General features: G+C 37.4%; 1 protein-coding gene across 2 annotated transcripts in view; it reads left to right on the top strand.

Moving 5' to 3' along the window:
- Positions 1-14,654, top strand: part of sh3pxd2aa (SH3 and PX domains 2Aa) — a 315,840-nt gene that overhangs the window by 122,324 nt on the left and 178,862 nt on the right. For both annotated transcript variants that reach the window (XM_062027174.1, XM_062027175.1), the window contains 2 exons: positions 2,240-2,315; positions 10,167-10,243. In XM_062027174.1, the coding sequence (XP_061883158.1) occupies positions 2,240-2,315; positions 10,167-10,243 (153 nt within the window). The remainder of the gene's footprint in view (positions 1-2,239; positions 2,316-10,166; positions 10,244-14,654) is intronic.

Raw genomic sequence — 14,654 nt, 5'->3', positions numbered from 1 at the left:
AACATAATATACATTTTAAAAAAAGATTTTGTGATGCCAAAAAATATCGATGTAATCATAGTAGTATCGACTAGTTACGCTCCTGTACTTGGTATCATTACAGTGGATGTTAGGTGTAGATCCACCCATGGCGTTTGTTTACATTGTGACGCCGGCGAGGTACGGTGTGTAGTGAAGCATGTTTAGCTATTCCTCGTCCTGCAGGGATGATACTTTTTCGTCGCCATGGAGACGAGGATTAGTGATTTAGAAGTAGCTAAAACACTGCCGACTGCGGATGGACGTTCGCTACTAGCAACACCTCTTCCTGAGGGCGTTTCAAAGTGTAATAACTTCACCTTTATTTTTAGTTTTTAGGCCAAAATGCGTCTGTTCTCCCTTTTCTGTCTACACACTGTGTCTGCTTGTAAGTACTCTGTGATTGTGCGCTGCCGAACATGCTCCTCTGCTCTCAAACCAGCAATGACACGACGTGTCGATGACGGGGGTGCGGGGGTCGGATGTGTCGGACCGGTACTTTTCAGACTAGAGGCGGTATAGTACCGAATATGATTCATTAGTATTGCGGTTCTATATTAATACAATACTAATACAACCCTACGTCCAACCTAGTTTTTCCAACTTGGAAAGAAATGCACTTCAAGATGTTCAATATTTATTTAAAGTACATTTTTTATTTAATTTTTTAAATTTATTTATTTAGGAAAATAAAGTTATTTACCTTCCAATTACAGTACAATGGTAAACAATTCTACAGGAATGAAGAAATACACGTTTATATCCTTTTTAATGGTTACTTGCGTTACTATGATATATTATGATTACGTTACATTATAAACATTGTTTTTATCGGTCATTTCTTCAGTTTAAAAGCATGATGTAGACAAAAGCTCGGAGTCCATCTGCATAAAGTCAAATATTTTTGAAAGTAAATTATTGCATATTGTTCTAATGTGTGGCACCTTGAGACAAGACAATGTTGATTGACAGTCTAAAAGTGTATATCTTCACTTCTTATGTTTGCAGTTCTATGCATTGATATTTATACATATAAAAATCGCTAATTTTATCACAATTGCAATTTTTTTTTTTCATCTTTTTTTTTTATTGACATCCAGCATCAGACATTCCTATCCATTACATCATATTCACATACATCATATATCTGTTGTCTGCCCTAAATGTCAAAATATTTTTTGTTTATATCCCAACCATACCACCCCCCCCAAAAAAAGAAACAGCAAAAAAAAACCAAAGTAATATCTACAAATACATCAATTAAATAAACAAAAAAAGAAATAATACATTAATAATAATAATAATCAGGAAAAAAAATATATATAAACAGATACATACACTACCGTTCAAAAGTTTGGGGTCACCCAAACAATTTTGTGGAATAGCCTTAATTTCTAAGAACAAGAATAGACTGTCGAGTTTCAGATGAAAGTTCTCTTTTTCTGGCCATTTTGAGCGTTCAATTGACCCCACAAATGTGATGCTCCAGAAACTCAATCTGCTCAAAGGAAGGTCAGTTTTGTAGCTTCTGTAACGAGCTAAACTGTTTTCAGACGTGTGAACATGATTTCACAAGGGTTTTCTAATCATCAATTAGCCTTCTGAGCCAATGAGCAAACACATTGTACCATTAGAACACTGGAGTGATAGTTGGTGGAAATGGGCCTCTATACACCTATGTAGATATTGCACCAAAAACCAGACATTTGCAGCTAGAATAGTCATTTACCACATTAGCAATGTATAGAGTGTATTTCTTTAAAGTTAAGACTAGTTTAAAGTTATTTTCATTGAAAAATAAGGACATTTCAATGTGACACCAAACTTTTGAACGGTAGTGTGTGTATATATATATATATATATATATATATATATATATATATATATATATATATATATATATATATATATATATATATATATATATACACACATACATACAAATGCAATTTTGGAAAGAAAAAGCATTGTAAATTGATTTTTTCTCAAAATCGTGAAGCCCAAATTATTAATAACTTGAGCTCAAGACACAAAGCTTTGCACTTTCATAATATTAGGAGCGTTTACAAATTACATTGATATTACATTGTTGTTTCTACAATGGTTTGTGTGTATTTCGGGACAATGGTTGAACCTCACTGAAATTGTCATTCACCATAAAGCTTTTCCCTAAAACGTTTTGCCGAATAACCTGAACGTGTTTGTGTTGTTATGCTCACAGATGCAGATACTTGACAAGTTTCCAATTGAGGGAGGACAAAAAGACCCAAAGAAGAGGATTATCCCCTTTCTCCCAGGTAATAGCCTGCCCCTGAGCTGCAGTTATCCGAACAGACGACCATTTTAATAATGTATAAGATGTGCGTCAATACTCGCTGTGTGCCTGCCTGCTCGAGCTTGTGCATGTATAGTATGTGTACTACGGGTGTAACAGTACGGTTTTAAGGTCACAGTTTGTTTCTTTTCAGTGTAAAAAGGAAAGTAAATGCAAAACATAAAACTGCTAAGTTTTTTGTTTTAACAGTTGAATTATTTTTAGAGTGAACCATGGAAACTGTGAACATCTAATACAATTCTTATATAAAGAAAGATGGATATAACATACATATACATTAAATGATGTGGGAATGGGGCATACAGTCGTGGTCAAAAGTTGATTGAAAAGAACATAATTGAGTTTCCAATCATTTCTACAATTTTTATTTTTTGTGATAGAGTGATTGGAGCACATACTTGTTGGTCACAAAAAACATTCATGAAGTTTGGTTCTTTTATGAATTTATTACTGAAAATGTGAGCAAATCTGCTGGGTCAAAAGTATACATACATCAATGTTAATATTTGCTTACATGTCCCTTGGCAAGTTTCACTACAATAAGGCGCTTTTGGTAGCCCGGAGGTTGGGTCTTGGGCGCAGTTGGGTGTTCCAACAGGACAATGACCCCAAACACACGTCAAAAGTGGTAAAGGAATGGCTAAATCAGGATAGAATTAAGGTTTTAGAATGGCCTTCCCAGAGTCCTGACTTAATTGTGTGGACAATGCTGAAGAAACAAGTCCATGTCAGAAAACCAACACATTTAGCTGAACTGCACAAATTTTGTCAAGAGGAGTGGTCAAAAATTCAAGCAGAAGCTTGTGGATGGCTACCAAAAGCGCCTTATTGCAGTGAAACTTGCCAAGGGACATGTAAGCAAATATTAACATTGCTGTATGTATACTTTTGACCCAGCAGATTTGCTCACATTTTCAGTAGACCCATAATAAATTCATAAAAGAACCAAACTTCATGAATGTTTTTTGTGACCAACAAGTATGTGCTCCAATCACTCTATCACAAAAAAATTAAGAAATGATTGGAAACTCAAGACAGCCATGACATTATGTTCTTTACAAGTGTATGTAAACTTTTGACCACGACTGTATACAACATATACTCTTATCCTCATCATCTTGATTCATCTACATTATGCATTATACGACACTGTGGGAATTCTAATCATGTTTGTTTTGGTAAACTCTGCTTAAAGCCTGCAGTCAACACTAATGTAAATTGATGATTGTATATCATTATTGGAGGCGCTATATTGGTTATGAAACAACCTTTTGATACAGAGTTAATCCTGAGGAATTTCATATTTAGAATAATAATAATTATTATTATTATTTGCATTAATGTACAGTACCATACCAACTTTATTTATAAAGCCCTTTAAAAACAAGCACAGTTGAAAAACAAAGGGCTGTACACCACAAAGAAATAGAGGCAAAGGACAGATGACAATGTAAGAGATATACAGTATTTTCCGGACTGTAAGGCGCACTTAAAACCCTTTTTTTCCCTCAAATCTCGACAGTGCGCCTAATAACACGGTGCGCCTAATGTACGGAATAATTCTTGTTTTGCCCACCGACCTGGAAGCAATTTTATTTGGTACCCGATAAGTGTGACCAGTAGATGGCAGTCAAACATAAGAGATACGTGGTAAGAGGTGTGATGGCAATATGACTCAAGTAAACAACACCAACATTTTATATGTTCCATTGAAAATATAGAACATTACACACGGCACTTAAAAATCCATCAAAATGTTTTTAGCCGCTCCGCTTGGTGAATTGTACTGTGCTTCATAATAGGAGTATTATTATGGTGTGTGTATAAGGCAGTGGTTCTTAACCTTGTTGGAGGTACCAAACCCCACCAGTTTCATATGCGCATTCACGGAACCCTTCTTTAGTGAAAGATTAAATGTTTTTTCTTTTCAAATTCAAGACAAAGTTACATGTTTTTGGTAACACTTTAGTATGGGGAACATATTCTAAGTAACAAAGACTTAATTTAGAGTTATTTGGTTAGGGTTAGAGGGTTAGGGCCAGGTTTAGAGGGTTAGGGTTATAATGAGGCCATGCCGAATAAGGCATTAATAAGTACTTAATAATGACTAGTTAAGAGCCAATATGTTACTAATTTGCATGTTAATAAGCAACTAATTAATGGTGAATATGTTCCCCATACTAAAATGTTACCATGTTTTTATACTGGTGCACAAAATGAACCGTGCATGAACATCACCTTGTTCAAAGAACAAAACCAACACAGTGCATAAACTCACAACAAATTATACACCTGCAAATCAGTGTGACTTCTGCTGTTGCCGTATCCGTAATATGCCGATAGGGAGAAGTTTTTATTTACACGATGAGTCGGGTGTGTCTTGACCTCCGCCGAACCCCTGAGCCCGACTCACCGAACCCCTAGGGTTTGATCGAACCCAGGTTAAGAACCACTGGTATAAGATAAGACATATTATCTGGCGTTTTGTTTTGCAATATTATGCAAAAGCAACTTTTCTTACCTTCTGGTATCTGCTGATCTGTATTTGGGATCTGCATAAGTCCTGAGAAATTGCGCGGGTCCGCCTTTGTAGTCCGTGGCGACACCGTAGTCGATAAGCTTCTTCTTTTTCTCTATCTTCTTGTTATGGGACATTCATCCTCCACTGTTGCCATTTCTAATATAAAGTAGTGTAAAGTTCTTACTTATATCTGTCAGTAAACTCGCCATGAAAGCATTAAAAGATACCGGTGTAGTGAGTTTACATTATTCACCCAAGGAACTTTAGTTATTAGAGTTCCGGTCGGACGGTTTCCGGATGAGGAGATGCTGCTCCGTTATTTATTGAAGTAAAGTCCGAATGTCATTAAAACAGTTAGCTCCATCTTTTGACACTTCTTCCACTCCCGTCCTTGCACGCTACACCGCTACAACAAAGATGAGGGGGAGAAGACGCGTAAATAAGACCGCCCACAAATGCAACATTTTGACCAAAGCACCACCATTACATGTTATGTAGACCACAAGGAAGTGTTTTACATTTAGAAAAAAATATATAATATGACTACTTTAATGCGGCCTATAATCCGGTGCGCCTTTTATATGAACAGAGATCGAAAATACACCATTCATCGGCGGTGCGCCCTATGGTCCGGAAAATATGGTATGTATTTGGCAAAAAAATGTAATTGTTTTGATTTCAAATGTGCACCTATCACTTTAAAGGCCTACTGAAAGCCACTACTACCGACCACGCAGTCTGATAGTTTATATATCAATGATGAAATCTTAACATTGCAACACATGCCAATACGGCCGGGTTAACTTATAAAGTGCAATTTTAAATTTCCCGCAAAACTTCCGGTTGAAAACGTCTATGTATGATGACGTATGCGCGTGACGTCAATGGTTGAAGCGGAAGTATTCGGACACATTGTATCCCAATACAAAAAGCTCTGTTTTCATCGCAAAATTCCACAGTATTCTTGACATCTGTGTTGGTGAATCTTTTGCAATTTGTTTAATGAACAATGGAGACTGCAAAGAAGAAAGCTGTAAGTGGGATCGGTGTATTAGCGGCCGGCTGCAGCAACACAACCAGGAGGACTTTGAGTTGGATAGCAGACGCGCTATCCGACGCTAGCCGCCGACCGCATCGATGATCGGGTGAAGTCCTTCGTCGCGCCGTCGATCGCTGGAACACAGATGAGGGCTGGCGTTGGTGGAGCGCTAATATTTTTATCATAGCTCTGGCGAGGTCAATCAATCAATCAATCAATGTTTATTTATATAGCCCTAAATCACAAGTGTCTCAAAGGGCTGTACAAGCCACAACGACATCCTCGGTACAGAGCCCACATACGGGCAAGGAAAAACTCACCCCAGTGGGACGTCGGTGAATGACTATGAGAAACCTTGGAGAGGACCGCATATGTGGGTAACCCCCCCCCTCTAGGGGAGACCGAAAGCAACGGATGTCGAGTGGGTCTGACATAACATTGTGAAAGTCCCGTAGCTAAGTTAGCTTCAATGGCGTCGTTAGCAACAGCATTGCTAGGCTTCGACAGGCGGCACAGCATTAACCGTGTGGTTACAGGTCCAGGGATTAATAGTTATAATAGTATTGTTGATCTTCTGTCTATCCTTCCAGTCAGGGGCTTATTTCTTTTGTTTCTATCTGCATTTAAGCACGATGCTATCACGTTAGCAACGTAGCTAAAGTGCTTCACCGATGTATTGTCGTGGAGATAAAAGTCACTGTGAATGTCCATTTCGCGTTCTCGACTCTCATTTTCCAGAGGATATAGTATCCGAGGTGGTTTAAGATACAAATCTGTGATCCACAATAGAAAAAGGAGAAAGTGTGGAATCCAATGAGCCCTTTTACCTAAGTTACGGTCAGAGCGAAAAAACATACGTCCTGCACTGCACTCTAGTCCTTCACTCTCACGTTCCTCATCCACGAATCTTTCATCCTGGCTCAAATTAATGGGGTAATCGTCGCTTTCTCGGTCCGAATCGCTCTCGCTGCAGGTGTAAACAATGGGGAAATGTGAGGAGCCCTTCAACCTGCGACGTCACGGTACAGGCAAGGCTTTTTTTTATCAGCGACCAAAAGTTGCAAACTTTATCGTCAATGTTCTCTACTGAATCTTTTCAGCAAAAATATGGCAATATCGCGAAATGTTTAAGTATGACACATAGAATGGATCTGCTATCCCCGTTTTAATAAAAAAATGTCATTTCAGTAGGCCTTTAAAGAGTTTTTGGGCTGACTGCTGCAGGGTTGCCAGGTAAATATAAATGTGGCCTATTAAACACAATTGAGGAGCGTCTCACTGCTTTTCTGAACGTGTGTCACACAGCTTGTTGGACGTCTGACGTGTAGAACGTGCAGCCAGTGGAATATTTTGTGCAGAATTGCCTGTCACCCGCAACTGAAGGAAATATGAATGTGTGCTTCTTTTGTTGAAATAAATGTACAGCACGGCAACTGACAACTTTAATGGAACGCACGTCAGCCACAGACTCCTCTCACAAAGCAAATTCAATTGTTTTTTTTTCTCATTGGAAAATCCTACAAATATTAAATAAAAGGTAACCACATTATTTTGCAAAATTGATATGCACTTAATGGAATGTAGTTAGTCCTGAGAGTTGGATTACCGCAGTGCTTCGCAATTATTTTCTGTTACGCCAGCCTAGGAAGAAAAACACATTTTTGCGTGCCCCCCCAGTCTCTGCGACTATAAATAATATGATTTATTTATTTATTTACAGACAGACATAGTTTTGTATTTCATTATTGTTTGTTTTGTTATTTTTATTATTTGTGGTAGCACTTAAATATGGGGAACATATTCTAAGTAAGGAAGACTTAATTTACAGTTATTTGGACACGAGGGGAACATATAAGGGTTAGAGTTAGGGTTAGGGTTAGGGTTACTAATAAGCAATAATTCGGAGGTTGTTGAGGGAAGACTCTTAATTAATGGCGACATAGCTTTGTATTCCATTATTGTTTATTTTGTTATTATTATTATTATTTGTGGTAGCACTTTATTCTAAGTAAGAAAGACTTAATTTAGAGTTATTTGGACACTAGGGGAACATATACGGGTTAGGGTTAGGGTTACTAATAAGCAATAATTGTGAGGTTATTGAGGGAAGACTCTTACTTAATGGCGACATAGTTTTATATTTCATTATTGTTTCTTTTGTTATTATTATTTGTGGTAACACTTTAGTATGGGGAACATATTCTAAGTAAGGAAGACTTAATTTAGAGTATTTGGACACCAGGGGAACATATAAGGGTTAGGGTTAGGGTTACTAATAAGCAATCATTCTTATGTTATTGAGGGAAGACTCTTAGTTAATGGCGACATAGTTTTGTATTTCATTATTGTTTCTTTTGTTATTATTATTATTTGTGGTAGCACTTTAGTATGGGGAACATATTCTAAGTAAAAAATACTTAATTTAGAGTTATTTGGACACTAGGGGAACATATACGGGTTAGGGTTAGGGTTACTAATAAGCAATAATTCTGAGGTTATTGAGGGAAGACTCTTAGTTAATGGCGACATAGTTTTGTATTTCATTATTGTTTCTTTTGTTATTATTATTTGTGGTAACACTTTAGTGTGGGGAACATATTCTAAGTAAGGAAGACTTAATTTAGAGTTATTTGGACACTAGGGGAACATATAAGGGTTAGGGTTAGGGTTACTAATAAGCAATCATTCTTATGTTATTGAGGGAAGACTCTTAGTTAATGGCGACATAGTTTTGTATTTCATTATTGTTTCTTTTGTTATTATTATTATTTGTGGTAGCACTTTAGTATGGGGAACATATTCTAAGTAAAAAATACTTAATTTAGAGTTATTTGGACACTAGGGGAACATATAAGGGTTAGGGTTAGGGTTACTGAGGGAAGACTCTTAGGTAATGGCGACATAGTTTTGTATTTCATTATTGTTTCTTTTGTTATTATTATTTGTGGTAGAACTTTAGTATGGGGAACATATTCTAAGTAAGAAAGACTTAATTTAGAGTTATTTGGACACCAGGGGAACATATAAGGGTTAGGGTTACTAATAAGCAGTAATTGTGAGGTTATTGAGGGAAGATTCTTAGTTAATGGCGACATAGTTTTGTATTTCATTATTGTTTCTTTTGTTATTATTATTATTTGTGCTAGCACTTTAGTATGGGGAACATATTCTAAGTAAGGAAGATTTAATTTACAGTTATTTGGACACTAGGGGAACATATAAGGGTTAGGGTTACTAATAAGCAATAATTCTGAGATTATTGAGGGAAGACTCTAAGTTAATGGCGACATAGTTTTGTATTTCATTATTGTTTCTTTTGTTAGTATTATTATTTGTGGTAACACTTTAGTAAGGGGAACATATTCTAAGTAAGGAAGACTTAGTTTAGAGTTATTTGGACACTAGGGGAACATATAAGGGTTAGGGTTAGGATTAGGGTTTCTAATAAGCAATAATTCTGAGGTTATTGAGGGAAGACTCTTAGTTAATAGCTTACTGGTTGTATAATAAGGCCATGCAGAATAAGGCATTCATAAGTACTTAATAATGACTAATTAAGAGCCAATATGTTACTAATTTGCATGTTAATAAGCAACTAATTAATGGTGAATGTGTTCCCTGTACTAAAGTGTTACCTTATTTGTTTATACAATTGTTATAAGTACACCTCTGCATAACACTTTATTAACATTAAAGAAAACAAAAACCATTTGATACTGAAAAATGCATTTAAATACACTCAATACATAATAATACAGTCAAATTAATCAGCAACATTAACTCAGGAGTACAATATACAAAGTACTTTAACCTACTAAACCAAAATTAATAAAGCAATATGTGCAGATGTTTTTTGTTTGTTTTTAATTACAATAAGGACGTCAGAATTATTAGCTACAATGAGCACTTTTTGTCATGCCCAACTTTTGGGAGTGGGGTTTGAAGCATGATACTGCATGACACTGATAAATCCTGTTCCCAGAGTCTCACATGCGCCTCCATGGCATGGCGACCCCACCCCACCAGTGGGGCCCCCCACCACTATTTGGGAAAAGCTGTGATTACTGAGACCCTTGCTGCTTTTAGTCAAACATTCCTGACATCTGCTGGTGGGACTGGGATTTACATGCTCTCTCAACCCCTGTGTGATTTTTATCCGAACACTGTCTTTTGTGTGTAAAAATTGCCGTGATTTTTCTTCACCGACCCTTCAATCTCATATTTCTCTTGTCGCATTTTTTGCTCTCTCGCAGGCAAAATTCTGTTCCGGAGGAGTCATGTGCGAGACGTGGCCATGAAGCGACTGCGGTTTATTGACGACTACTGCAGGGTAAAAACAAACAAAGCAGAAAAAAAACATGTTGTAAACATCCGTCAGTTCCCCCATCTGACTCTGGGGGATATCTCCAGTTGGTGTGAGGCTAAAGGTCATGGTTCTGATGTTTTTCTCACATTTTTCAGACATGGGACATGTGGTGTAGACATCATCTCCATCATGGCAACATAACGGCACATGTAATAAAAAGTGTATTGGTGCACTGCAAAAACTGAATCCTAAGTAAGATTAAATATCTCAAATAAGGGTGATATTTGCTTATTTTCTGTCTGATAAGATAATTCTTCTCACTAAGCAGATTTTATGTTAGTGTTTTACTTGTTTTAAGGGGTTTGGTCCTAAATGATCTCAGTAAGATATTACAGCTTGTTGCTGAGATTTTATGACCTATATTGAGTAAAACAACTAGAATATCAAACTGTTGCAAAGCTGTGTCATCAACACTCACAAGTACAAACCCTGTTTCCATATGAGTTGGGAAATTATGTTAGATGTAAATATAAACGGAATACAATGATTTGCAAATCATTTTCAACCCATATTCAGTTGAATATGCTACAAAGACAACATATTTGATGTTCAAACTGATAAACATTTTTTTTTTTGTGCAAATAATCATTAACTTTAGAATTTGATGACAGCAACACGTGACAAAGAAGTTGGGAAAGGAGGCAATAAATACTGATAAAGTTGAGGAATGCTCATCAAACACTTATTTGGAACATCCCACAGGTGAACAGGCAAATTGGGACCAGGTGGGTGCCATGATTGGGTATAAAAGTAGATTCCATGAAATGCTCAGTCATTCACAAACAAGGATGGGGCGAGGGTCACCACTTTGTCAACAAATGCGTGAGCAAATTGTTGAACAGTTTAAGAAAAACCTTTCTCAACCAGCTATTGCAAGGAATTTAGGGATTTCACCATCTACGCTCCGTAATATCATCAAAGGGTTCAGAGAATCTGGAGAAATCCCTGCACGTAAGCAGCTAAGCCCGTGACCTTCGATCCCTCAGGCTGTACTGCATCAACAAGTGACATCAGTGTGTAAAGGATATCACCACATGGGCTCAGGAACACTTCAGAAATCCACTGTCAGTAACTACAGTTGGTCGCTACATCTGTAAGTGCAAGTTAAAATTCTCTTATGCAAGGCGAAAACCGTTTATCAACAACACCCAGAAACGCCGTCTGCTTCGCTGGGCCTGAGCTCATCTAAGATGGACTGATACAAAGTGGAAAAGTGTTCTGTGGTCTGACGAGTCCACATTTCAAATAGTTTTTGGAAACTGTGGACGTCGTGTCCTCCGGACCAAAGAGGAAAAGAACCATCCGGATTGTTATAGGCGCAAAGTTGAAAAGCCAGCATCTGTGATGGTATGGGGGTGTATTAGTGCCCAAGAGATGGGTAACTTACACATCTGGGAAGGCACCATTAATGCTGAAAGGTGCATACAGGTTTTGGAGCAACATATGTTGCCATCCAAGCAACGTTACCATGGACGCCCCTGCTTATTTCAGCAAGACAATGCCAAGCCACGTGTTACATCAACGTGGCTTCATAGTAAAAGAGTGCGGGTACTAGACTGGCCTGCCTGTAGTCCAGACCTGTCTCCCATTGAAAATGTGTGGCGCATTATGAAGCCTAAAATAGCACAACGGAGACCCCCGGACTGTTGAACAACTTAAGCTGTACATCAAGCAAGAATGGGAAAGAATTCCACCTGAGAATCTTCAAAAATGTGTCTCCCCAGTTCCCAAACGTTTACTGAGTGTTGTTAAAAGGAAAGGCCATGTAACACAGTGGTGAACATGCCCTTTCCCAACTACTTTGGCACGTGTTGCAGCCATGAAATTCTAAGTGAATTATTATTTGCAAAAAAAAAAAAGTTTGACTTTGAACATCAAATATCTTGTCTTTGTAGCATATTCAACTGAATATGGGTTGGAAATTATTTGCAAATCATTGTATTCCGTTTATATTTACATCTAACACAATTTCCCAACTCATATGGAAACGGGGTTTGTATAAAACCACTTTTTTAAAGTAATAATTTTTTACTTGAAGCATGAAAAAAAAATCATGATGCCAAGCGCATATCATACCATATATTATGTCAAGATAATGGCACTAGCATTTACTTAATTTAAGAATATTTTTCAACATATTGAGCAAAAAGGTCTCATTTTTTTTCTACCAACAAATGTGCACTTGTTATTAGTGAGAATATACTTATTTTAAAGTATTTTTGGGTTCATTGAGGTTAGCTAATTTTACTTGTTTTGGAAAGTCTTGACAAGCCGAATTTTCTTGTTCTATTGGCAGATAATTTTGCTTAGTTCAAATAAAATACCCCTAATTTTTTATTTTTTTTTCTTGTTTTTGAACACTGACTTTTTGTGTGGTTAAATAAGAGTTTGGTACATCCAGTACTTTATCAAGAACAATGCTTCCCTAATCTTAATCTTAAAAAGATTAGAGGAATGGGTGCAACTGCCCAAAGATAAGGGTGCCAATCTTGAGGCTGTAATTGCTGCCAAAGGTGCATCAACAATATATTGAGCAATGGCTGTGAATACTTACAGTCGTGGTCAAAAGTTTACATACACTTGTAAAGAACATAATGTCATGGCTGTCTTGAGTTTCCAATCATTTCTACAACTCTTATTTTTTTGTGATAGAGTGATTGGAGCACATACTTGTTGGTCACAAAAAAACATTCATGAAGTTTGGTTCTTTTATGAATTTATTATGGGTCTACTGAAAATGTGAGCAAATCTGCTGGGTCAAAAGTATACATACAGCAATGTTAATATTTGCTTACATGTCCCTTGGCAAGTTTCACTGCAATAAGGCGCTTTTGGTAGCCATCCACAAGCTTCTGCTTGAATTTTTGACCACTCCTCTTGACAAAATTGGTGCAGTTCAGCTAAATTTGTTGGTTTTCTGACATGGACTTGTTTCTTCAGCATTGTCCACACATTTAAGTCAGGACTTTGGGAAGGCCATTCCAAGACCTTAATTCTAGCCTGATTTAGCCATTCCTTTACCACTTTTGACGTGTGTTTGTGGTCGTTGTCCTGCGCCCAAGACCCAACCTCCGGGCTGATGATTTTAGGTTGTCCTGAAGAATTTGGAGGTAATCCTCATTTTTCATTGTCCCATTTACTCTCTGTAAAGCACCAGTTCCATTGGCAGAAAAACAGGCCCAGAGCATAATACTACCACCACCATTATGCTTAACGGTAGGTCTGGTGTTCCTGGGATTAAAGGCCTCACCTTTTTGTCCTCCAAACATATTGCTGGGTATTGTGGCCAAATAGCTCAATTTTTGTTTCATCTGACCACAGAACTTTCCTCCAAAAGGTCTTATTTTTGTCCGTGTGATTTCAGATGAAACAAAAATTGAGCTGTTTGGCCACAATACACAGCAATATGTTTGGAGGAGAAAAAGGTGAGGCCTTTAATCCCAGGACCACCAAACTTACCGTCAAGCATGGTGGTGGTAGTATTATGCTCTTGGCCTGTTATGCTGCCAATGGAACTGGTGCTTTACAGAGAGTAAATGGGACAATGAAAAAGGAGGATTACCTCCAAATTCTTCAGGACAACCTAAAATCATCAGTCCGGAGGTTGGGTCTTGGGCGCAGTTGGGTGTGCCAAGAGGACAATGAGCCCAAACACACGTCAAAAGTGGTAAAGGAATGGCTAAATCAGGCTAGAATTAAGGTTTTAGAATGGCCTTCCCAAAGTCCTGACTTAAACGTGTGGACAATGCTGAAGAAACAAGTCCATGTCAGAAAACCAACAAATTTAGCTGAACTGCACCAATTTTGTCAAGAGGAGTGGTCAAAGATTCAACCAGAAGCTTGTGGATGGCTACCAAAAGCGCCTTATTGCAGTGAAACTTGCCAAGGGACATGTAAGCAAATATTAACATTGCTGTATGTATACTTTTGACCCAGCACATTTAGTCACATTTTCAGTAGACCCATAATAAATTCATACAAGAACCAAACTTCATGAATGTTTTTTGTGACCAACAAGTATGTGCTCCAATCACTCTATCACAAAAAAATAAGAGTTGGAGAAATTAACAAACAAAACTTACTTGGCAAGGCATGAAGCAAACACTTAGCATAAACTTGAAATCAGACATGAAAACGAGCAGCATGAAAAGAGCAATGACGCCAGGCCTACTACCGTATTATTGGGACTATAAGTCACAGTTTTTTTCATTGTTTGGCCGGGGGGTGCGACTTATACTCAGGTGCGACTTATGTGTGAAATTATTAACACATTACCGTAAAATATCAAATAATATTATTTAGCTCATTCACGTAAGAGACTAGACGTATAAGATTTAATCTGATTTAGCGATTAGGAGTGACAGATTGTTTGGTA

This window comes from Entelurus aequoreus, linkage group LG18, assembly GCF_033978785.1.
Source record: "Entelurus aequoreus isolate RoL-2023_Sb linkage group LG18, RoL_Eaeq_v1.1, whole genome shotgun sequence".
Taxonomy (NCBI): domain Eukaryota; kingdom Metazoa; phylum Chordata; class Actinopteri; order Syngnathiformes; family Syngnathidae; genus Entelurus; species Entelurus aequoreus.
Note: the sequence above shows the minus strand (reverse complement) of the source record. Positions and strands in the feature narration are given on the sequence as shown.